Source organism: Podarcis bocagei (assembly GCF_964188305.1).
Source record: "Podarcis bocagei genome assembly, chromosome: 10".
Taxonomy (NCBI): Eukaryota; Metazoa; Chordata; class Lepidosauria; order Squamata; family Lacertidae; genus Podarcis; species Podarcis bocagei.
In genome coordinates this window covers 76,727,432-76,751,856 of record NC_138135.1, presented here as the reverse complement: position 1 = coordinate 76,751,856, position 24,425 = coordinate 76,727,432, and the positions used below count along the sequence as shown (strand labels likewise).

At 44.6% G+C, this 24,425-nt stretch overlaps 2 protein-coding genes across 13 annotated transcripts in view; one reads left to right on the top strand and one right to left on the bottom strand.

The window, feature by feature from the left end:
- PRPF18 (pre-mRNA processing factor 18) overlaps window positions 1-5,948 on the top strand; it is a 129,837-nt gene extending 123,889 nt beyond the window's left edge. For all 6 annotated transcript variants that reach the window (XM_081210751.1, XM_081210750.1, XM_081210754.1 and 3 more), the window contains 5 exons: window positions 142-210; window positions 578-718; window positions 3,385-3,456; window positions 4,554-4,709; window positions 4,886-5,948. In XM_081210751.1, coding sequence (XP_081066877.1) covers window positions 142-210; window positions 578-718; window positions 3,385-3,456; window positions 4,554-4,709; window positions 4,886-4,966 — 519 coding nt within the window. In that variant the 3' untranslated portion in view covers window positions 4,967-5,948. The remainder of the gene's footprint in view (window positions 1-141; window positions 211-577; window positions 719-3,384; window positions 3,457-4,553; window positions 4,710-4,885) is intronic.
- A 7,614-nt stretch (window positions 5,949-13,562) lies between these two features.
- Window positions 13,563-24,425, bottom strand: part of FRMD4A (FERM domain containing 4A) — a 449,083-nt gene continuing 438,220 nt past the window's right edge. For 6 of the 7 annotated variants that reach the window (XM_081210651.1, XM_081210652.1, XM_081210650.1 and 3 more), the window contains exons 22-23: window positions 22,478-22,574; window positions 13,563-17,735 (exon numbers count right to left, since the gene is read on the bottom strand). In XM_081210651.1, coding sequence (XP_081066777.1) covers window positions 17,633-17,735; window positions 22,478-22,574 — 200 coding nt within the window. In that variant the 3' untranslated portion in view covers window positions 13,563-17,632. Of the gene's footprint in view, window positions 17,736-20,286; window positions 20,359-22,477; window positions 22,575-24,425 lie in introns of all 7 variants that reach the window. The other variant, XM_081210648.1, reaches the window with a different exon arrangement.

Below are 24,425 nucleotides of genomic sequence, written 5' to 3'. Positions count from 1 at the left end.
TTACGAAATTTAAAGGGAGAGCCTTTCAAAAACACTGTGAAGTACTTCCTAATTTTATCTGTAATATTACGTTCTTTATGTAAACTTGCATCAGCTATTTTTGTTTTTGGAAGACATCTCAATAGAAAATCTCTTTTGCAGGCTTTGGGAGAATCCTTAGGACAAGGGGATGACCATAAAGACATGGATATCATAACCAAATTCTTGAAGGTAAGTAGCCTAACAAGCAAGAACCTCTGGCCTGTAAGCAATCATGGCTGGGGCATCATCATTTTCTAGGACTATTCTATTACATGGAAAATGTTGATTCATTTATAGTATGATATAATAATAATAATAATAATAATAATAATAATAATAATAATAATAATAATAATAAATTTATTGTTTATACCCCGCCCATCTGGCTGGGAAATAATTACAACCCAATCAGATACATATCTATCCAGAATTAACTAACATTGCAGGTACTATTTCTTTGTAAGTAAATGAATGGGGTTGCAGCTTTAGTTTATGGACACTGTTCATATTTAGCCACTGTGTGGCAGTATGGCTTAAATTTGTTTGTCATCTTCAGTTTCTTCTTGGAGTCTGGGCTAAGGAGTTGAACGCCAGAGAAGATTATGTGAAACGTGGTGTACAAGGCAAACTAAACAGCGCCACTCAGAAGCAGACAGAATCATACCTGAGACCTCTGTTCAGAAAACTTCGGAAAAGGGTAACTTCAGCAACACACTATCTTAAGTCTTCTACTAGATTTAGGCATGAATGTTTTACCAGCAGACAATTCTTACCCTCCGTTCCACACTTTGTTTACAATCTAGCTTGATGATGAGAACTCAGAATCTCACACTGTTTTGTGATGTTTTGATTGACCTAATAAAGGTTTTGCCGTATTAGGGTTTCTGGAATTAAGCAAGACTGCTTTTTTCAGTCACCCTTTTCTAACTATGTAGCACAGTGGAGGGGAATTTCCAGCCTGTGATCCAAAGTTGGCCTGTAAGCCTCACCATTGGGCTTCCAGGCTGTTTTGGCTAAGCCATGCTCAACGGCCCTACATCTGATGCCATGTGTGATGTCAGGTATGAGGCAGGAAAGGTTGGGACTTGGCCTAATGGTGCTTTACTCAGTGTGTTCCAAATGGGGAACAACCAGCTGATTTTCGGGCACTTTGTAAGCACTGTGCTCAACCCTAGTGAAGTGCTGAGCACAGGGATTGCAAAGGGCCCAACAACCAGCTGATTGCTGTGCTTTTGGGATGTCACTGTGACATCAGGTGCTCCCACACACCTGTCACAGTTGGCCGGTGGAGTGGGGAGGGGATAAAGATCTGACCCCTGGGGCCAAAATGCTTCCCTACCCCTGATGGAGTGTGTGCAGTGACATTTTCTTTTTCACAGATGGAGGAAGTGAAACAGACTGCTAATCTGTACAATACCAGGGGATGAAAGATCCTTTCTGGATCTTCTACTTCAGATCCACTGACATGGCCATTTTTTAATTTGCCAGTTTTCTTTCTAGTCTTAGTTAACATTCACTTTTTCAACATGTCTGCCTGTGCACAAGATCAAGACAGTAATTCTCTTTTTATAGATAGAAATTAAGGCTGATGTGCAGTAACCCATAGGAAGTCACATAGAAATCCATGGAAGAGGAGTAGAGATGTGAAACCTTTCTTCGAGCCAAACTCAGCTCTCTTGTTAGTCACACTTGTGTTGAACTCACCACACTGTGGAAAACAGGATGCAGGAGCTTTGTGGAGCAGCACAGTTGGCAATGGTAGGGGAGAAGGCAGGAAGAATAACAGTAGGTGGAGCCAGTCAGTGACAGGCAGATCCACCCCATGACTGGCGGCATGGAAGAAGGCGGGCACAGGCAAGGGATTGGCGGAGGGAAGACAGATGGGTGAGGCTGTTGTCGTTTAGTCGTGTCTGACTCTTCGTGACCCCATGAACCAGAGCACGCCAGGCACTTCTGTCTTCCACTTCCTCCTGCAGTTTGACCAAACTCATGTAGCTTCGAGAACACTGTCCAACCATGTCGTCCCCTTCTCCTTGTGCCCTCCATCTTTCCCAACATCAGGGCCTTTTCTAGGGAGTCTTCTCTTCTCATGAGGTGACCAAAGTATTGGAGCCTCAGCTTCACGATCTCTCCTTCCAGTGAGCACTCAGGGCTGATTTCCTTCAGAATGGAGAGGTTTGTTCTTCTTGCAGTCCATGGGACTCTCAAGAGTCTCCTCCAGCACCATAATTCAAAAGCATCAATTCTTTGGCGATCAGCCTTCTTTATGGTCCAGCTCTCACTTCCATACATCACTACCTTTGTTGGCAAGGTGATGTCTCTGCTTTTTAAGATGCTTTCTAGGTTTGTCATTGCTTTTCTCCCAAGAAGCAGGTGTCTCTTAATTTCGTGGCTGCTGTCACCATCTGCAGTGATCATGGAGCCCAAGGAAGTAAAATCTCTCACTGCCTCCATTTCTTCCCCTTCTATTTGCCAGGAGGTGAGGGGACCAGTGGTCATGATCTTCGTTTTTTTGATGTTGAGCTTCAGACCATATTTTGCGCTCTCCACTTTCACCCTCATTAAAAGGTTCTTTAATTCCTCCTCACTTTCTGCCATTAAGGTTGTGTCATCTACATATCTGAGGTTGTTGATATTTCTTCCGGCAATCTTAATTCCGGTTTGGGATTCATCCCGCCCAGCCTTTCGCATGATGAATTCTGCATATAAGTTAAATAAGCAGGGAGACCCCTCATTTATCCTAGTGTATTAGCTTCCAGCGCTCATGTTTTTCTCTCCAAGGATAGTGAAGCAGAGCCATGAGGACACTCAGCGCATGGCAACAGTGAGCTGCCTGCCTCTGCCACTCAGATTCTCCTAGCCTGGAGCAGAGCTGGAGCACGACGGGAGTGGTGGCTGAGTTGGTGGAGTGGCTGGGAAAAGCAAGGAGAAACAGTACTCTAGACAAAGCAAATTAGTGGTGTTGGCTGCTTCCCTGCAGAGTTGCAAATATATAAAAGCTCTTGTAAGTCTGAACCCTCCACTCACACGCAAAGGTGTGTTCTTTGTCGCAGCATAATTACCCACTTGAGGTCAAGCTTCTCTCACTCTGGTCTGTGATTGGCTTTTGCAGCCACGCTCAGTGCAGCAGAACGGCTGGCTTTCAAAGGAACTAACGTGCTGCTCTGGAAGTGCGCCTGCTTCAGTCACTCAGGCACAAACAAAGGAGCGGGTTTCTCTCAGACTGGCTAGTTCTTACATTCTCCAGAAGTAAGCGTTTTTGGCTGTGAGGGTTGATCATGTCTGTGGTCTTATTTAAGATAAAGTGTGGTATGAGAATCACGAGTTTCGTTGCCTACTTGATATTTGCTGTTTTGTCTTTAGAATATCCCTGCTGACATCAAGGAATCAATAACGGACATTATCAAGTTCATGCTGCAAAGGGAGTATGTGAAGGTACTGAACTTTTACAGAGTCAATGATATTTGTGTTTTGTGGCTTAATTGGCTTGAGGCAGGTGCAGGCCAGATCTTCATCTTCCATCACTCCCTCGAGCAAAAAATAAATAAATTGATTGGGGTGGGGTGGCGCATCTACCTCTCGATCACCTGGTGTCACAGTGATGTGAAGTGACATTTGAAGCCCCAACAATTAGGTGACTATTGGGACTTCAAAGCACCATTGATCAGTGGGGCTTCAAAGTCCAGCCCAGGACTCCTTGCAAAGAACCCTGCACTGTGCTTTGTAGCCCCCACAATCAGCTGATCGCCAGCACTTCAAATCACTGTGCAGGGCTCTTTGGAAGCTGATTGGCAATGCTCCTGAAGCCCCTTTGGCCTAGCCCAGCTGTATTTTTAACCACTTGCATCTGATGTCATGTGGGACTTTGGACGATTGGCGACTAAGTGTGACTTTGCCAAATGGCCTGGGGGGCCTGATTAGGTCTCGTGCTGGAGGTCCCCCCCCTGCATTAAGGGAGGTGAACGTGTCTCTAGCTTAACCCTTCAGAGAAATATTATTAGCTCTAATAAGCATAGAAATGCAGGTTCAAACATGTATAAGTTGTTGTTTAGACCTTCAGGTGCAGGGATGGGAGAACACATTGCATTGTATGATTCTTTGAGACTTGGACCGGCTAACATTCAGGTTTGCATGTGGACATTGTCAGACACTGACTGGGCAGGGTGGGTTAATCACATAACACTATCCAAGCTTCTGAAAAGTTCTGTGTTGATTAATGAGATCTGGGGAGTGCTGTATTTTATAGTGGTATTTTGTGTTTTGTTTTAAACTGATCTAGTAAGATTTTTACTGTTTCAAGAAATGCTAATTTTGGTGCCTTGTCAGTGAAAGTAATAATTATTGTGAAGCCATTTTGCAGAAAGCTTGTAAGCATGAGGACTGCAGGTGTGCTCTGGCCTGTGGCTCTAGAGCTATTAGCCACAAAATCTGCAGATGGGGCTCTTGGCTTTCTTTTAGCTGTCCCTGCAGGCTCTGTGCCTCCCCTGGTGCCTCTTGCCTTGCCCGTCAGTTGCCTGCCTTTATTTCTGCAGGCTAACGACGCCTATCTGCAGATGGCCATTGGGAACGCTCCCTGGCCTATCGGCGTCACTATGGTGGGCATCCATGCGCGAACTGGTCGAGAGAAGATTTTCTCAAAGCACGTGGCTCACGTTCTGAATGATGAAACTCAGAGGAAATACATCCAGGTGAGATAAAGACTGGTGGATCCATTGTCCGGAGAATCACTTTCTTTAATCTTAAGCGTTCAGCATTTGTAAGCACAAACAGGAGGCTTAAGCCTGCCCCGCTCGGCCCCGGGGCTGCAACTCTCCCACATCTGGTCTTGGTTACCAGCATGCCATTCTTGTATTTATCTCTGCAGGGCTTGAAGAGGCTGATGACCATTTGCCAGAAACATTTCCCTACCGACCCATCCAAATGTGTGGAGTACAATGCGCTGTGACAATGTGGATATGCAGGTTATGAGAGAAGAAAGCATTCAGAAATGCTCTCCGTTTGGGAACTGGAGTGAGCTGGGGTGGGAGAAGAAAGGCATGCTGCTTTACTGAGGCTCAGTCGCACAGATCACCTTCATTTTGTCTTTTGATGAACCTTTATGTCTTCTTCAAGTCCTGGGCTGGAACATGTTGCCGGCTTGTCTTGCTAGCTTGAGGACAAGTTTGTATATGTGTGTGTTTCCTTTAATTTTTATCAGAGCAAAAGTTCAGTTCTACCTTGCCTTTTAGATTTTGAGCCTCCTTGCTTTATAAGGACTGATTTCATCACAGTTTTGAAACATGAGTTGTATTTATCATTCTACATAGGACCATTTTAATTTCTTGGTATTTCATTTATAGGAAAAATATATTTCTAAGAAATGCACCCAAGCTTTTGATTGATTCATAGATTTTTGTATCAGAAATTATTTTTCATGATTGTCACCAGGACACTTAACTCCACACTGTGGTGTGAGAACTTTAGGGTGAACAGAACTGGTCCAGCTAAACTGGCATCCTGCTACCTCTGTCTTTGTGCATTATGACTTCGTTATCCTATAAAATGCTATCTTGTCTTTTTGGGGGGAGTCTGGAGTATTTTTCAGGCACCAAAATTTGAACAATAATTTGTAGGATCATGATAATGACACTGCTAAGTAACAGGTAAAAGGAAAAGATCTTTCAGAGATCCCTCCTCCGACTTTTACCAGGAGCAGGGCCAGCGGTGCCCTCTCTTCCTGGCGCCCGTGGGCCAGCCCTGTTTCTCTTTCCCTCAGGTGAAATCCCCAATGGAGAATGAATCACGAGCGACAGCGGGTTTTTCTCTTGGGAAAACAGGTTGCAAACAGACTTTATTGTAACAGATCTGAAGAAGGAGTTTTGGTTCTTCCTCTTCCACAGAAATGTAACAAACTGCTGTTGCTTTTTATTAAAACGTAAACTGTCTCACGTTATAGGCTGTATGCTGTTCGGGTTTAAGGTTACTTTCTTCTACGCATTTTCCATAGATCAGACTTCTCCACTCCCACTTCAGGAACGTCGGCTTTTAACTGGACTGTTTCCCTGCAGACTCCCAAATCCCCCTTGGCCTCAGAACCACTATTGCCCTTTCCTGTCAGAGGACCCATTTCCCCGCAAAACACTGTGTGGGACTGTGCCTTGCCTATTTTAACCGGGGTCTGCATCTTCGCTCTCCTCACAGACCCCAGGAATCTCCCTCCACTCCGCCTCCCTTGCAACTCTGGCCAAAATAAAAAAATTCCTTCCAGTAGCACCTTAAAGACCAACTAAGTTAGTTCTTGGTATGAGCTTTCGTGTGCATGCACACTTCTTCAGATACCAGTGTGTGCATGCACACGAAAGCTCATACCAAGAACTAACATAGTTGGTCTTTAAGGTGCTACTGGAAGGAATTTTTTTATTTTGACTATGGCAGACCAACACGGCTACCTATCTAACTGGAACTCTGGCCAGTTAACTCTTTGCTGGCAGGGGGAGAAACACTCGGGGACTCAACCTGCTCAGTAAACAAACTTTTCCATCTCACAGGGATAAGTTGTAAAGATTTCTTTGTTACCACTAAATAATGGAAGTTTTAATACTCCTGAAGTAGTTTAGCATTATTTTTAATGCCATCATACGTGTGAATAGCCCTTTATAGAACTGCAGTAAAATGTCAGTTCTCTGCTCCTACCATCTGACATTTGACCCAAGGAGAGGTGAGAGAGAGGCTGGGAGGGAAGGTGGAGGGGACTGTCAAGATGGTGAAGAATGCATTCCGTTTGGTTGCACGCTCTTAAGCTGACAGATTTAGAAACAAAAGCAAAATATTTGTACAATGAATAAAGCATCAACTAACTATACTTTCCAGACACAGTTTTCAGCAAGAAACTAATCCATTTTAAGTGAAAATGTTCATTTTAACTAGAGATTGGAACATGATTATCTTCGGGATTTCATGTTTCTCTGAACTTTGTGGTACCCGGGTGGATTCACCCACTCAGTGTGTTAGTGGAAGCCAGCTCAATGACTTCTGCTAGTGCAGCAGGGCTTTTGCAGCAGCCCTTGTCCCCTTGTGTACCCCTACATCTCCCCCACATTGCCCCAGAGGGTCAGGAGAAGCCCCAGAACAATGCATGGTGGGGGGAGAAGGGTGCTCATTTAATCTGGTGAGTAGAAATGCTTGTACTGGAAGAATAATGGTAATAGTGTGGTGCTGAATTCAATTTCCCCCCTCAAAAAATAGCAGAAATGTGTATTTTAAGATAAAGTAAATTTAGGAAGGCATACATTGAGATAAAATATGTGCGAGATGGGAGCAGCGGAAGAAAAAATGTTAAAGTAATTGTATTAGAGGGATTTCTGTAAGGTAAGAGTTTGATATATAACACAGTAGAAAAGAGTTTGAACAAAAACACTCTGGAGGTGTGAGTGAGAAGTCAATCCATGAAACAATGCAACTATTTAATTTGAAGTCAATTTCGTAAAAAAATAGGAAATTCAATAAAATTATATATAAAAGATAAAGTATTTGCTTACAGAATGCTCTCTAGGTAGTGTATTAGCACAGATGAATGCAACAATGGAATGGAATGGATTTAAGAATGAATATGTGCAGAAATGGGACACACCAGACATAGACTGATCATTTGCCTAATAGTCCAGGTTGATAAGCTCCGAGATTAGGTCTTTCAAAACGGATCTCAAAAGCAAGAGCAGATTTATATGGAAGGAAAAAGTCATTGAGGCAGTCAGGTTCAGCAGTTTGAGCTTAATTATACTTGTTCATTCTTACTGTGTACATGGTAGGGATTGAGAGGTCATTTTCAGGACATAGGCTGCGATGAAAACATTGAGTAAGTGTTTAGTGTTCAGCTTGCAGAAAAATATGAAAATGTAAGTTCTGAGGGTGCATTCAACAGCACTTTTACTGCCTTTAAGTTAATTCAGTGCCTGCCTTATTTGATGTGAGGGCTAACAGAACACATGAAATGTCTACACCAGCTGTTCCTTGGCATCCATAATGTTCATGCAGATAACAATGCTAACCATGCTAATTGCAAATAGCTAAAGTATGCAGATTAGCCAAGGTTCTCTGGCCCATGACATTTCCATTACAGCTCTGAAGCTGAATGAATTTGTGACAGTTTACGGAACAGTATCCACATTGACTTCCAAGTATGTGTCTTGCAGCTTAAATTCTTCAAATGTACATCAGTTTTGTTCAGAATAATGGTAGTAAGACTGTGTTTCCCATATTTCTGATAGTTCGGGCAACCTTTTCTTTAAAATGGAGACAAAACCACTCTTATTGCAGAAAATGTTTATTTTTAATAATTAGGAGTAAAACTCGCTGCTTTCCTTGTGTGCTGTGCATTGACCACGAATACAAGCATGACTCCCAAATGGCAGGAAGCATGCCCAGAACAGTAACTCATCCAGAGATGCAGGAAGCAGCCTCCTCTGAAGGTGTGCACCTCTGCTGTGCTTTCACTTGGAGAGACTTGGAACAATATTGTTACCTCTGAAAGCAAGAAGCACAGTACACTCAGAGGTTGATAGGAAAGACATGAGTCCACAACTTTTAATCTTTCAAGGACACACCAGGCAGCCTCTCTTGTGTGGGTGGATACTTTGACCTCATGGGCACTTTGGATTATTTAATAACAACTTGGGACATTAGGAATTACTGTGTGAGGGAGGGTTATTCAGGACCACTTGAATACTTGAGATTCTATTGCTATGTATGGCTGGAAGATAGAGTGTAGGAGGTTCTTAATTTGTAAATATGTGGGTGCTTTGGTCTCTGAATACTGTATTGATAGTCCAGGTGCACTATTCTCTTTCAGGATGGTTGAAACTGTCTTAGTAGTTCATTTGACAAACTTCTGGAAGTCTTTCTCAGCTCAGATTCTTGCATTCACTGAAGTTGGCAGGGTTTTCATGGGGTTTGATCCTGTTGTACCTTATGAACAATTCAAGTTCTGCCAGTTCAGGATATTTTCATCTTTAGGAAACTGAATAAGCAGCAAATAAAACATATTTGCATTTTTTTAAAGGGTTTTGATCTGTTTCCGTTCTGTTTAGTCACTAGGCACAGATTATAGGGTGAATGCTGCTGTGGCAGCTGCTTTTCACGGAAGACTGGAGGCTCTTTACTCCAGTATCTGTCTGGGAGGCCGGATAGAAAACTCTGAGAAGAATGTCTCTTCCTCCAGAATGTGGCAGCCGAGACTGGATTTCTTACAGGACTGTGGTAAAGTAAACAGGACTTTTGTTTCCAGAGTGTGATGATACCAAGTTTATGGGCACATTCTCGCAGTCCTGGAGGCACTGGGGGTGGGGGTGGGGAGGCAGTGGTGTGGTTACTTCACACAGTGGTTTAGCATCTCCTTTCCTGATAACTGGTGTATTGTCCTAGCTTGCTCAATATTTTATTTTAAAAGCTCTCACACGTTCAAAAGAATATAAAGAGCAACAATGCCAAAAATGGCACAGGGCAGGGTTTTAAAGATGAATTTGGGAAGGGGCAGGGTATCTTGTTCTAAAAAAGCTCTCCTGCAGTATGTTGAGAGAAACTCCCTCTGAGGATTTTTGCAGAGGGCCTTTTGAGATGCTGGTTGCTTACTAAGGTCAGTAAGTGTTGAGTTGGGCTGTTTTTTTGCTTGCTGGCACCATAAGCCTGTCTTCCATATTTGTTCAGTTAATTGCCTTTAAATGGGAATTTAAACTATAACTTTACAGTGGTGCCTCGCAAGACGAAATTAATTCGTTCCGCAAGTCTCTTCGTCTTGCGGTTTTTTCGTCTTGCGATGCACGGTTTCCCATAGGAATGCATTGAAAATCAATTAATGCGTTCCTAGGGAAACCGCCTTCAGACCAGGTCCGGGGACAGTCTGTCCCCGGACCTCTTCTGAAGGCTGGGGGGGGGGGACAAGGGCTTTTCTTCCCACCCCCAGCATTTTAAAAAACCCTGGGACAGCGGAGGACTTCTCCGCTGTCCGGGGCGATCTTAAAATGCTGGCGGGCGGCATTTTAAAATCGCCCCGGACAGCGGAGGACTTCTCCGCTGTCCGGGGCGATTTAAAAGCCCCTGGGAAGGCAGGCAGGGGGGACAAAGACTTTTGCCCCCCGCCAGCCTTCAGAAGAGGTCCTGGGGGCAGCGGGAAGCGAAGCGCTTCGCTTCCCCGCTTCCCCCGGTCTTTTGCAGCAAGGGGCTGCAGGGAGATCGCTATCTCCCCGCAACCCCTTGCTTCAGAAGAGGTCCGGGGGCAGCGGGAAGCGAAGCGCTTCGCTTCCCCGCTTCCCCCGGTCTTTTGCAGCAAGGGGCTGCAGGGAGATCGCTATCTCCCCCCAGCCCCCTGCGACCCTCTCCCGGCTGGAGAGGTGACGCGCGCCTATGGCAGGAGCCTCCATAGGCGCACGTCACCTCTCCAGCTGGGAGAGCACGCGGGGGGCTAAAGCAGCCCCCTGCGACCCTCCCCCGGCTGGAGAGGTGACACGCGCCTATGGCAGGAGCCTCCATAGGCGCACGTCACCTCTCCAGCTGGGAGAGCGCGCGCGGGGCTAAAGCAGCCCCCTGCGACCCTCCCCCGGCTGGAGAGGTGACACGCGCCTATGGCAGGAGCCTCCATAGGCGCACATCACCTCTCCAGCTGGGAGAGCACGCGGGGGGCTAAAGCAGCCCCCTGCGACCCTCCCCCGGCTGGAGAGGTGACACGCGCCTATGGCAGGAGCCTCCATAGGCGCACGTCACCTCTCCAGCTGGGAGAGCGCGCGCGGGGCTAAAGCAGCCCCCTGCGACCCTCCCCCGGCTGGAGAGGTGACGCGCGCCTATGGAGGCTCCTGCCCCGCTCGGGATGGCAGTCCCGGCAGGGCAGACAGCTCTGCGCCGCCATCCCGAGCGGGGCGGGACTTAGCGCCCCGCTCGGGATGGTGGCGCAGATCTGCCTGCAGTCCCAGGACGGCAGACAGCTCTGCGCCGCCATCCCGAGCGGGGCGGGACTTAGCGCCCCGCTTGGGATGGCGGCGCAGATGTGCCTGCCGTCCCCGGACGGCAGACAGCTTTGCGCGGCCATCTGGAGCGGGGCGGGCTTCTCCCCCGGCTCCCGATGGCTGTGCAGAGCCCGCGCTGATCCCGGCACGGCAGACAGCTCTGCGCCGCCATCCCGAGCGGGGCGGGACTTCTCCGCTGTCCCGGGAAGGCAGGCGGGGGGAGCAAAGACTTTTGCCCCCCGCCGGCCTTCAGAAGAGGTCCAGGACCTCTTCTGAAGGCCGGCTGTGGGCGAAAGTCTTTGCTCCCGACCGCCAGCAATTTAAAACAGGTCCCCGGAGATTTCCCTATGGGCTTTCGTCTTGCGAAGCAAGTCCATAGGGAAATTCGTCTTGCGAAGTGCCTCCGAAACAGAAAACCCTTTCGTCTTGCGGGTTTTCCGTCTTGCGAGGCATTCGTCTTTATAATGTGTTGGAAAAGCTTCAGTCAGAGTAGGGCAAAGGTACACACATTCAGTGACAAATGTGGGATTCCCAACCTTCTGTTTGGTTTTTTAGGGGCGTGAGATTGCGGGAAGAAAACTGCTGGCAGGAGGGGTTGTGCACACACGTGGACCACAGTTTCCTGCGCACAGCTTTCCTCTGCAGGCTCTTTTCCTGCTGCTTGTTTCCACCTGGCTAGCAAGGGCATCTCAAATCCCCCTTCATTGGGGTGGGAGAGGTGGTGCCTCTGAAATGCTGTAAATGTAGGCAGAGCCGAGCACCCCTTGCTATACTTGGCTGCTGCTTCACCCTGCAAAGAGCCAACACAAGAGGTTGGGAATGCTGCACTTGGTGGCAAAGGTAATGTTCCAGCCTTAGAGAGGAGGAGGTAGCAGTTGGATCTTTATAAAATTACTTTTTTGCCTATAAAAGTATAATGTAACTGCTTGGCTAGTGGTTCTTTTCAATAAATATATTGGAGACGTCAGAAAGAAAGAAAAATCACTATGCCCTTGAAGCTTCTTAGGCCTGGAAAATGTTGCAGTCTAAAGTATTAAAGCCCAGGAGGTGGTACAGAAATATGTAGAGTTTAAAAAGAGTAAGCAGGAGCTTTTGGCTAAGGGGAGGCAGCATTGTAGCTGATTAGGCTAGGAATATCTGGTGAGTGGACAAGAAGATGCTGTGAAGAAAATGCTGGTGGGTTGTAAATTGTTTTGTACACATCAAGGGGATTTAATATAGCAGGACATATTTCTCATGTCGCAACTGTCTTCCATGGCTCGCCCCAGTGGTTTCCAAATTCAGCCATTTAGTCTGGCCTTGGTTTTATACTCTATGTTTAGAAACATTGGTGTCTGTGATTTACAAGAACTATAATTTTGTCCTGAAGGAAAACGGCAGTACATGCTCTGAGTTAAGGAGGAGCATCTTTTAAGAGAGAAGCAGAGTCCTTAGGGTCTTGGAAAGATCATGAGTAGATATTTCACCTCCCCCAAGAGGGATGACATGCTAGCTGTAGCAAGTGCGACTTGGACTGGGGATGTGCCTTTTACAGACTATGTAAGCAGATGTCTTAAATTCTGGAAGGCAATGGCAGCATTGCGGAATGTGGGAAAAAGCTACTTCTCCCGGAAAGCTTTCCTTTATGGGCATTTTCTCTCCTGGCTGGTGGTCCTGGAAATAAGCTTTCTGTATGATATTGCATCCTGTGTCAGAATTAAGTTTATCCTCTAGCAATCTGTGGAATGGCACCTTACTGGAAACCACAGGATCTGCAAAATAAGCATTTCCAGCTGTCCTGGCTAAGGGAGTATCTGAATGAGAAATCTGCTTTGGCAACTGGGTTTTCATCCCAGGCTTGAGGGAGGCTCCTTGTCTCTGGGCTTGACCTGAATGGCAGCCACAAGCTTGTGTTCAAGTACACAACAACCTGTACCTTAAGAAAATAAATAAAAGACAAATAGAGAGTAAGAATTTCCTGGTTGCCCTTTTACACAAGGGACAACCTGGATAGCTATCACTAGCTGATGAATACAGTATAATAAAATTGTTTTTCAGTTGAGCAGAAACGTTTTGAAGGATTTCGCTTGAATCTTGATAAATAAGACTTTAGGATGGGAGGGGGGGATAGTTTCATAAGCTGGAACCTCCGCTCAAAGAGAGGAATCTTGCTTGGTAGTATTGTAGCTTTAGGCTCTATTTTTATCCTAAATTTAGTTACCAACCATCTAGTGTTCCTGCACATGGATATAAAAGAGTAAAAGTGGTTTGCACAAATGCTGGCACTAATGTTTGAAGCCGCTGATGCAAGACGGAAGGCAGGGGCCTGGTTATCTCGGTGTATTGTGGCTTGTTAGAAGAGTGCAGGGTCATACATAGAACAGCAAGTTAGCCTCTGGTTTGTTTCCACATGCTTGGGGAGCAGGACTGGAACAACTCACTGCTCATTCACAGAAACGATTTAAACTGTTGTTTAATGTGTCGTGTGCACAGAGCCAGTATGCACAACTAGGAGTGGGCTCCACCAAATTAAGAGAGACCGCTCATAAAGTCACCTTGGATACTGCAGAAAAAATTACGGACACCAAATTTCATCTTGAAAATGCTTTAATAAGGAAGTGTTGACAACACTGTTTTTGCAAAATGTAAAGGTAACTATACAAATTCTTAATAGAAAAAGAATAAATTAAAAGCAGATTTGTAAAAAAAAATTCTGCAAACTTTTCTACAACATAACATTTTTTCCCTTCCCCTTGATTACCGTTGCACAGGTTTCAGTAAAATCATTTTACATGCTCTACAGTCCATTTCAGAAGAGTTCTAATTTCCCCCTTATTTTAAACTAGAGTCCATTTTGCTCAACTTGTAATAAAACTATTGACATTAATATATATATATATATTTATATATATGTAAAACTTTACATCTAGTTAACTAAGCAGTAACTGGTCATCTGATAGCACCTGATTGGGGTTTGCTATGTCCAAAACTAAAACTAATACTGGGGTGGGAAAACAAAACAAAACAAACTGGACCTCCCCTCCGCCCCCCTCCCAACATTTCCAACACTCAACTGCATATAATATTATTTTAAAAATAAACCCTGCCAGGGTGGTGGTTTGTACATACGGACAAAATGCAATATTGGATGAGGGACCTTTTCATGGATACAAAGCAAAATTCAAGGGGGTTATTAGTGGGGGTGGTCAAGTGCTTGTATACAATAGCTATGGTTTACCCCCTCATATCATACTCAAAACATGTTAATCTCCTGATTAACACTTTATGTACAGTTTTGTATAACTGAATTGAGTTAAACAGTAAAACCTGTTTTACTTAATTTCTGTCTTTACTACCAGACTGGCTCACAAGTGCCTTGACTAAAAAAACAAAAATGAAACACACCCTGCTCTCCCCTACTCAACATGGCCGGCCTCCCACCCCCTTGAGAATGTTACTCTGCTTCTGGAAATTTGAGCCCATTCTCTATTGACTCAGGGCTGCCAGTATTGCTGCAAAATAACATGCCAGGTCTCATTAGGATGTAACAGATGGGAACTATTGGTCCATCAGGATCATATCCAAACAGCCCGATAAAAAAAGGAGCCCCAGTCCATCTAGTTTCAGGTGTGACCATTGAAGCAGTGAAGCAAACTAGTCACAAATAACTTTTTAGCTAGACTGGGGGGCTGTGATTTCCAGTACTGTTGGTATGTTTACTAAGGTGATTTTGGCAAGCATTCTGATTGACTTTTCAGGTACAAATTAAAACAAATCAAGTTGTTTAGATGGAGCCTGGAAGGTGAGTTTAATCAGTAATCTACCAGTTTTACCTGTCATGGCTTCTGCTAAAGAATTTACAGGAAGTGTAATTTAATGAAGGGGCTGCAAATTCTGTTAGCAGTCCTTTCATATGCTGAGAACTATAGTTCTCCACAGTGAGGGAATGAATGTTAAACCAGTTTAAGTCCATATACTACACATACCGTATATTTCAGTCCATAAGACGCCCCCATGTATTTTTGGGGACTCAGATTTAAGAAAATGGTGCCGCCGGGGGGGGGGGGGATGTATCTGTGTATAAGATGCCCCCTAATATTTGACTTTATTTTTTAGGGAAAAAACCTAGTCTTATACACGGAAAAATACGGTACTTAAGTTGAGAAGAATGCATCTAGTTGGTTGTCTTGGTTTGTGAAGCCATATGCTGGATGTTGCTAGCAGAGGGTACTACTACCCACAGAGACACACAACGAGAGGGGCAGCGTGTAGGAGAGAAGCAGCATTAACTTTGGAGAATTTCCTTGGTAAAACATTAGGACGACGCCATTTAAGTTGCATGTTATTGTCATAGTTTATTATTTTGCTGATACTTCATTTTTAAGAGAGACTAAATCAATACATTTTCCAATCTCATTTTAAGATGAGGTGTTTAAAAGCAACATTGGCTGCAAACCTGTAATTGTTAAGGTGCTTGGACTTCAGTGTTGCTTAAGCCCAACTTGGTGACCGACTGCGGTTATTGCTTCAAATGAAATGTCATTTGTTCTGTTCATCACAATGGCATATGGACATAAGGGCTTAAGATGTGGATGTTTACATAATGCCTTCTTGATTTATATGAAATAGAAATAAGACAACCTGTTCTTGTGCTATTTGCTTCAGTGATCTCACTCTTGCTTGTGATTTTAGCTTGTTCTTTCTCTGCTTTTAGACAGACCCTTACTGAGTCTTAACAGTAGGGCTGGGTGATATATCAATATATCGTCCAAAACTGGCTCAAAGTACATATTTTGAAACTGGCTTCATAATTTTTGACATGGCAATATATCACAAATCATGTGTGTGTCTGTGTGCACGCTATGCAAATATCACAATGCAAGAAAAACCATGAAGCCAGCCATTGCCTCTTCATAGCTCCATCATTATTTTGTGATAGATCGGTATATTGCAATGTTTAGCTGATGATATATCAGATATTGCCCAGCCCTACTTAACGGTGCAAAATCTTCTACCATTCCTTCTTGGAAGAGCAGTAGTTCTTTTGTTCCATTTGGGAGAATTTAGGTTTCTTGTGTTTGTGGAATCTTTCTTTTTTTTCTTCAACAAAATTGGCCTTTAGGGCATTTCTTCTTTTCTTTTTAGAGCCTCTCTTCAGTTTGTCAGCTGCTTGCACACAAACATAACATTTGGGGAAGGGGGGGGCAAGACACTTGGCCGTTGGGTGGCACAACAGCATCATCACACCATAGTGAAGACCTGGTGTGCCTGCTCTCATATCTGTTCAGATCAGGGGTTGAGCAACTGGTGGCACCAGAAAAGGGCGTTCTGGTCCTCACTGTTGTCCATCCAGGGGCAAAATACTAGTGGCACTGAGACTTGGGAGGTGGTCTATGGGCTTGGGAGGGTTGTTATGATCCTTGCTTCTTCCTGGCCATTCCTTTTCCATGGTGGTCCTCCAGCAAACTAGCAGTTGACCGGGGACCTAGAAATTTGTGCATTAGTTCATTATAAAAGTACTGAGGCCTTGTGAAGTATAATGGCTTTCTAGAAGTGTATAAAAAAGCATTGCTCAAGTGTAAACTTGTAGTTTCCTCTCTTTTGGTATTGGCAGACAACCATACTTTGTGTCAAAAGCTTTTGTAATCTCTTCATGATTCATCTTAGGAAAACAACCTAAACTGCTCGTAAACAAATAAAAACTGCCAAGCACTCCTCTTTGAAGCATAGTTCACTTCCCTGGCCAGTCAATAAGCCCTCCCCCACACAAGTATTACTGTATTTTGCTGTCAAGCTTACATGGTGTGCTTTTCCGTGATGTGAGACATTTTCTAGGCAAATTGATTTTAAACAAAACAACGCTTTTTGGCATTTTACTTCACAACTGATCATAGAAATCCTCTGAAAAATTTATTGGTTGTTTTACTTGCAACTAATCACAGGAACGTTAAAAAGAAGCAATTCCTTGCCCTTGTTCATCTTTTCAGAGTTTTCTCAGATGATATCTGCCCAGGTTGTGGGGTGCGTATCATCATAGTAGAGTGGTGCTTAGAGCATCAAGATGGAAGGCAAGTTACAGAATAGTAGCGTTACTGTTTCTGAAAAAAATGGATACTTTTAAATGCATCATAAAACAGCTACTGAAATCTTTGGCAGCACAGAACAGTTGCAGTACAGTATTCTGGCTCACTCTGAAATGATAGGATCATTCTCTATTCCCTACAGTCTTTTTCTGCAATGAAAAGGGTATTTCATGATAGCTGTCACATTAGCGTTAACTAGTACTTTGACTTTAGAGTTCAAATCATATATGTTAGAACAGTTGTACATATCAAAGAAAGAGGCTTATGCAACTTTGAATGGTTTGAATTGACTGCCTGTGGCGTTCTTAACATCCAAGTTATTTGTAAATTTGCCCTCTGCTCTGGGGTGATCTCTGTGAGGCACATGGCAGTTTGAAATAACCAGGAGTGAAGGAATTAGTTTTCCGCTCCTGGTTAGGGGTGGATCTGTTTTTCTAATATCATCTTCAGTTGCCTTATGCAAAAAGTGCTTTGACTTGAAGCTGGTATCAGGCGCCAGTGTAAGGCAAATGAGAGGCAGTGAGGTGATTTTTCAGAATGGCATTGATGCGTTTGAACAGCTGAGGTCAAGGGGATTCACACGAGAGTTCCAGGCTTGGCTTTCTCCTGTCCGTACCACTGGACATCAGCTAGTTCTGGATAGAGGGGAGAATCCAAGTAACAGCTATCGCTGCAGCTCCTGTAGAGAGAAGGGACAGAAACTCAAATTAGCACACTGGGAAGAGGCAGCAGAACTACAATCTCAGAGACTAGAGCAATGGAGGTTGAAGAAGTGGAGAAAACACACTCTTGGTAACTTTCATGTGCATTGCTGCTGTAAGATGAGTGGGGAAACCTAAGGGCTGGGGGCCAAATGAGGCCATCAGAACTCTTCCCCAGCTGGAATGCCTCTTGATTATGCCCCTTGATTGTCTGGATGGAGGAGAGAGAGAGGTGTATGAATGTGTAGAAACTAGGTTGCTTGGATACAGGACACAGAGAACCATACAATTATAGAATCGTAGAGTTGGAAGGGACCACAAGGGTCATCTATTCCAAACTCCTGCAAAGCAGGAATGTCTCCGCTAAAGCATCCATGACAGATGTCACCCACCCTCTGCATAAGAACCTCCAAGGAAGGAGAGCTCTTACTGTCAGGAAGTTCTTCCTGATGGTTACTTTGAATCTCCTTTCTTGCAACTTGAAGCCATATTTTCAGGTCCTAGCCCCTGCAGGAGGAGAGAGCAAGCTTCCTCCATGTGACAGCCCTTGAGATATTTGACGATGGCAATCATCTTCAGTCTCCTCTTTTCTAGGCTAAACATACCCAGCTCCCTCAACCACTCATCATCAGTCTTGGTTTCCAGACCCCTGATCAGCTGGGTTGCTCTCCTCTGCACATGTTCCAGCTTCTCAACATCCTTCTTAAACTGTGGTGCCCAGAGCTGGACACAGTGTCCCAGGTGTGGTCTGACCAAGAAATATAGAAACCTCTGACTTCTTCTGCACAAAAGTAAGAGTCACCTGCTGCACCACTCACTTTTGCTTCTGGCCCTGCACACCACCATCACAGGACCCTTGAAAGGCCTCCCAGAAAGGAATGTGGCCCTTGGCCTGAACAAGGTTCCCCACCCAGCCTCCTGTGAAATCTTTCTCAGGGTAATCCTGAGTCTATAGCTATTGGCGTCTAAAGCTAACCATGCACCATCACATCAATTTTGCCACACTGTTTAAATAGCAAACCCCATTTGATTTGTGTGTTTTTGAAAGTTAAAGTACATCATTGGCCCAGAGCAATAGTAACTATCAGAGGAATGGGAACTTGGCCAATCATGGAGCAAACATCTTATCTATTTGAAGGGAAGGGCATGCCCAGATGAAGGAAGGAAGGAACAGGAGTGGACAGATACATGCAAGCACACAAGCATTCAGAGACAGGAGCATGCATAAAGCAGTGTCTTGTAACTGCGTTACGGTTTGGCCCCCTCTTGTGCACTATTCCCCAGTTCATGAGATTAGACTCCTCCCACTGTCCCAAGAAGAAATCTAGGCTTTAAACAACAGCCTGACCTACTGAAGCTGCTCTCACCTGCACTCCATGCTGGGAAAAGGTTTCACCTAATAAATTTCCATGTATCAGTCTGCTTGGAAGGGTACACTGTCAAAGTGAGGGGGGAAATGACACACCTAGGGTAACCTCATTACTGGTTCAGGTAGTGTTGGTCTGACGCAGTCGAAACAAATAAAAAAATTGTCCAGTAGTACCTTATTATACACATGAAAGCTTATACCCAGAACAAACTTAGTTGGTCTCTAAGGTGCTACTGGACAATTTTTTAATTTTTCTTATTACTGGTGGCAAATCTGACACCAAACACCAGCAACTGCATGTGATTTATCCCAGGGAGATGTTACTTTAAGTTAGCAAATATAAATAAATACTTGTGACTGTACAGGGGGACTTTTTTTTGTCACTAGTGGTTTTACACACATTTAATTAAGCATGGGTCTAACTGTTAGAATCTGTATTTTTCTGCATTTTACTTCCCGGCTTGCAATTTCCCACCCCCAACAAGGTGCATAAAAATTGCATTTAGTAATCCATCACAAGAAGTATTTAGATCCGAATTCAGCAGCCTGGTGTCCTGGCACATGAGTGAGAGTTAAGGTCCAAAACATCTGGAGGGCAACAAGTTGCCGAAGGCTGCTTCAGATAAGACTTTGTTGGTTAACCTAATGGAAACTCAACAGAATGAAGTCCTATGGTCAATAATCAGTTAACTTGGCAGCTGTATGCTTCTAGAAAGTACTTAATGGTGCCTTTTCTAAGACAGTTTTAAAACAACAACAACAACATGAAACCTTGTTTAACACCACCTGTAGCGGGTCATATTTGGGGGTTATTAATTGAAAAATGGCACTGGTGGTTTACAAGCCTCCTTGCCTATGACAAAAACTGTTTCCAGGTGGTTGGGCAGATTCTCTCCCCCCCCCCCAACGCAGTAAATGTAGACATAAAAGACTCTCTCATTTAAAGACAGCACCTATCTGCAACTTGGAATCATGCATATCTCATATATTGGGTCTAGTGGATGCAAATAACTAGCCAGTAATGAATTCACATTCCCATAAAACTCTAGCACAGGGTGCTTTTGAAAGAAGACAAAATCCACAGGGAAACAAAAGGTGGAGGGGCAGAGGCACGGAGGGGGGTGGGGGGGTCCAATATAGAAAACATCCCCTCACTATACCTCTATTCATCAGTACTCTGTTGAGTTGGAGACTGAGACTCATCCATAGTGGGTGAGTTGTCTGCAGCGTCTCTGAGCAAAGGATAGGCAAAAGAGAAAGAGGGAAGAGGAGATGTTAAAGAAAAACAGTGACACAAAACACTTGTTAAGAGCTTATTAATCCAGCCAGAAACAGGTTGGTGAATCATCTTTGAAGACAAAAAGAAGTTAGTAACACAGGGAGAACGCTAAGGAGAATTTTAAGCACTTTGATTTGTGTGTGAAGGATATGGGGAAGGGGCGTGAAAAAAAAAAAATATTGGGTTGTGTGTTTTTTTTTGCTGGGCAAGGCAACACAATTCCCACAGTGACAAAAGGAGCTTGTCTCTAGAAAGCACACAGTTCTTACCATGTTTTAATGTATCCGGGCATGCAAGTTGGTGCTTGACTTGTTTTCTTTACGTACTAACAATACCCAGCATTATAAAGCAGATCCCATCTTTTCACAGCACTTCACGCAGACTCTTGGGAATCACGACAGCCTTATTCTTCCCCTATTGCTTCCCGTGCAACAAGGAAGCGGAGCCACTGATCCTGCTCAAAGCCAGCATTTGAACCACAGACCATACTTTTAAACCCAGCATTTGAAACACAGCTCATACTTGGAGGCACCCCACAGACTCTGGACTATTTTTGGTAGTGGAACATTTGAGAGGCAAAATTTATGCAAGAATATAATAATAATACTTGGTTTAAGAACAGCTTAGTTTATGAACAACTTGGATTAAGAACGCTGCAAACCCAGAAGCAGGTGTTTTGGTTTGTAAACTTTGCCTTGGAAGCAGAACATGTTTCTCTTCCTGTTGAGTGTGTTCCATTTGTAAATTGAGTTCCCACCGCTATGGGAAAGTACGCCTTGGCTTAGGAACGCTTTGGTTTAAGAAGAGACTTCCGGAATGGATTAAGTTCGTAAACCAAGGTACCACTGTAATATTAATCTTATATGCCCCCCCAACTGGGCTGCCCCAGCCACTCTGGGCGGCTTCCAACAAGCATTTAGTCTGCTGCATTTGTATCCTGCCCTTTGGCTAAGAATCATTGGCAGAGTTCAGGTACCCAAGAGACTGTGGGAGGGCTCCAACTGTAGGGGGAAGGAGTGCTGCTGCTCTGCCAAATGTCTGCCCCTCCTGTCCTTTATGGTTTGCAGAGATTCTAATGGAGCTGAATGTGGTTGGAAGGTCTTTGTGGTCAACGCATAAAAGGTTGGAGGATTGGGGCTGGTACACAAACTGCTGTAGTTTAAACTCTCACACTTAAAAATGTCTGAAAAGGCTATAGAGCGTGGCTTGCCAACATGGTGCCCTCCAGATGTTGGACTCACAACTCCCATCAGCCCCAGCCAACATAAACAATAATCAGGATTCTTGTTGTTGGGAGTTGTAGTTCAACAAATATCTGGAGGGGGCACAGAGTTGGCTCCCCTTGCTTCAGAGTGTCATGCACGCACCTTATCCCATTTTGCCCTTATCACAACTCTGTGAGGCAGGTTGGGCTAAGAGATGGTGATCAGCTTAGCGTCGTCTTGTGATGGGCTTGGCTGAGCAGGGCTTCAAACCCTCATCCACATTTGGTGTTCTGCCACATTGGATATTATCTATTGGTTTTGTTCCTGAGAAGCAGGAGAGAGAAGTTCTGTCCAGTGGGAAATGGCCAGCTAACCTAACTCCGAAATAGCACTTTGGAACATCAGACATGTATAGAGTGCAGGGGGTCCAGGAGGGCATTTGCAATGGTGTTTCTGGAATGGCCTTTGCCAGCTGCCTCAAATATTGCCTTTCATTTAAAACAAAAAGCTAAATTCCACTGTGTTTGATTGAATTTGAACTCCTTCCAAATGTGCACACACTGTGGATTTCTACAAAATGAAACTTGTGGAAACAGGTCCAGACCACGGGAATTTGAATGGGAGCTTTTTGTTGACTCACCCCTCCCCTTTTACAATTAAATGAAGACATCTGCACGGGTAATAACAAATGACCTGCACTAGAGCTCCGATCCTAGGCACGTTCACCTGGGAGTAAGTCCCACTGAACTTACTTCTGAGTAGATATGCGTCTGGTTGTGCTGTATGTGTGGCTTGACTAGCATCTAGGGAAGATGGGTCAAAAAAGGAACGCGTTGCCACCGAGTGCCCATCTGTGCCCATACTCACCCTGTCTGCCAGGCCAGGATGTGATGTGGGCTGCTGGGTGGTGTAGCCGCTAGCTCACTAGATGGTGTGGAGCTCCTCTGACTGTGCGGTAAGGCAGCTGGAAAGAAATGGAGATAGATAGATATAGATACACACACACACACACAAATATAGTTAGGGGGACTGGAATGCAATGATGCTGTTATGTCTGTGCAGTAGTAACTCGTGGAACGGAGATGAAACATGGCATATTATTTGGTATAAACTCATAAGTGCAAGTTAATTATTTCTGCAACACAGCTGCCCATGCCATGGCTTACCACAACATATCCAGCCTCTCCTTCTCACTCTCCCCCCAGCCCCCACCCTTCATGCAGTTTCAAAGGGAGGTCTGCGTGGAGTTATCTGTGTGTGACTACAAGGACTGACAGCATCCCTTGTCTTCCTTCAACCTCAGGGAGATGAGAGACCATCTCAAATGTCAACAGGAGTTTGACATTGCTGCTGCTGCTGCTTCTGCTGCTGGGGGCCAGCTGTCTTGCTCCTGCAACTCAGCCCCACGGAGCACCAGCCACTGGACCCCATTGGAGACTGGAGGGTCACAGCTGGCGATGTTAGTAACAACTGCAGAACCTTGAGAGACAATAAGTTTTCCAAAGCAGTACCTTCAGGGCAAACTCTTAACATACACTTCATATTTTAGCTGCCTTAAGTTAATTAAAGAAGGAAAACATTTACATTTTATTTCTGAAAATACTTTAACACTTTATCCATTTCACCAAAAGATTAAATAACTTGGTGAAGTCCTTGGTGAACAAGTCTTGTGAAAGTACCGTATTGGCCCAAATATAAGCCACCACCCCCCCAATTACGGGACAACCCGCTTGCGTCTCCCAAGCCTCTCCTGGTGCCAACTTGGGGAGAGTGCCGGCTTGCCCCCCCCCCCCCCGAGCTGGGAGGCGAGCCACAACCGCAAATAAGCCTTGAATTTTAAAGGTGCGGCTTATTTACAGGTATGTCTTATATTCCGGCCAATGTTTCAATTCCTGATTTATTTTGATTGCCAAATTGTATAATGGTTGGAGTGAGTTGGTAAAAACATGGAAAGAACTTCTGAATAATTTGGGGAATTACCTTGCCTCCCTTCTAACTTTTAATTTGCCCTGTTGAGTAATAACAATTCTAGAAATAAAAGCTACGCAAGTGGCCTTTTACAAGTACAGCTAATGTGGATGTAAATCCTAATATATGCTTTCGTAGATTTTCACGGGTACAGGAATGCAGGTTTTGGTGTCTTCGGGTGTCTTCCCGTGTAAGAGTTGGGGTGTCTAGGCGACGTTTCGACGAGGTCTCACTCGTCATCTTCAGGCTGGTGCTTTCGCCTTCTTGTTACTGGAACAGAGCAGGATCTCAGTGTTTGAGTTCCTATAAATACTGTTGAGGGGGTGTGGTGTATAGCCTCCAACGTTCTGGGCAGAGAGGAAGTTTCTTGGTTAGTGTGCCTTTTCTTCAAAAGGCACACTAACCAAGAAACTTCCTCTCTGCCCAGAACGTTGGAGGCTATACACCACACCCCCTCAACAGTATTTATAGGAACTCAAACACTGAGATCCTGCTCTGTTCCAGTAACAAGAAGCCGAAAGCACCAGCCTGAAGATGACGAGTGAGACCTCGTCGAAACGTCGCCTAGACACCCCAACTCTTACACGGGAAGACACCCGAAGACACCAAAACCTGCAAATCCTAATATAATATAAACAAACATTCTTCATGATTTTGCTTGTACTGGGAGAAAAGCCATCCTTTTTGCTGATTTTTAAAAAGTTGTGTGGTGTCAGGATTTCATTGTTTATGAGCTCATTTGAAGAATGGAAACTACTACTACTAATAATAATTTATTTATTTATACCCCGCCCATCTGGCTGGGTTTCCCCAGCCACTCTGGGCAGCTTCCAACAAAATATTAAAA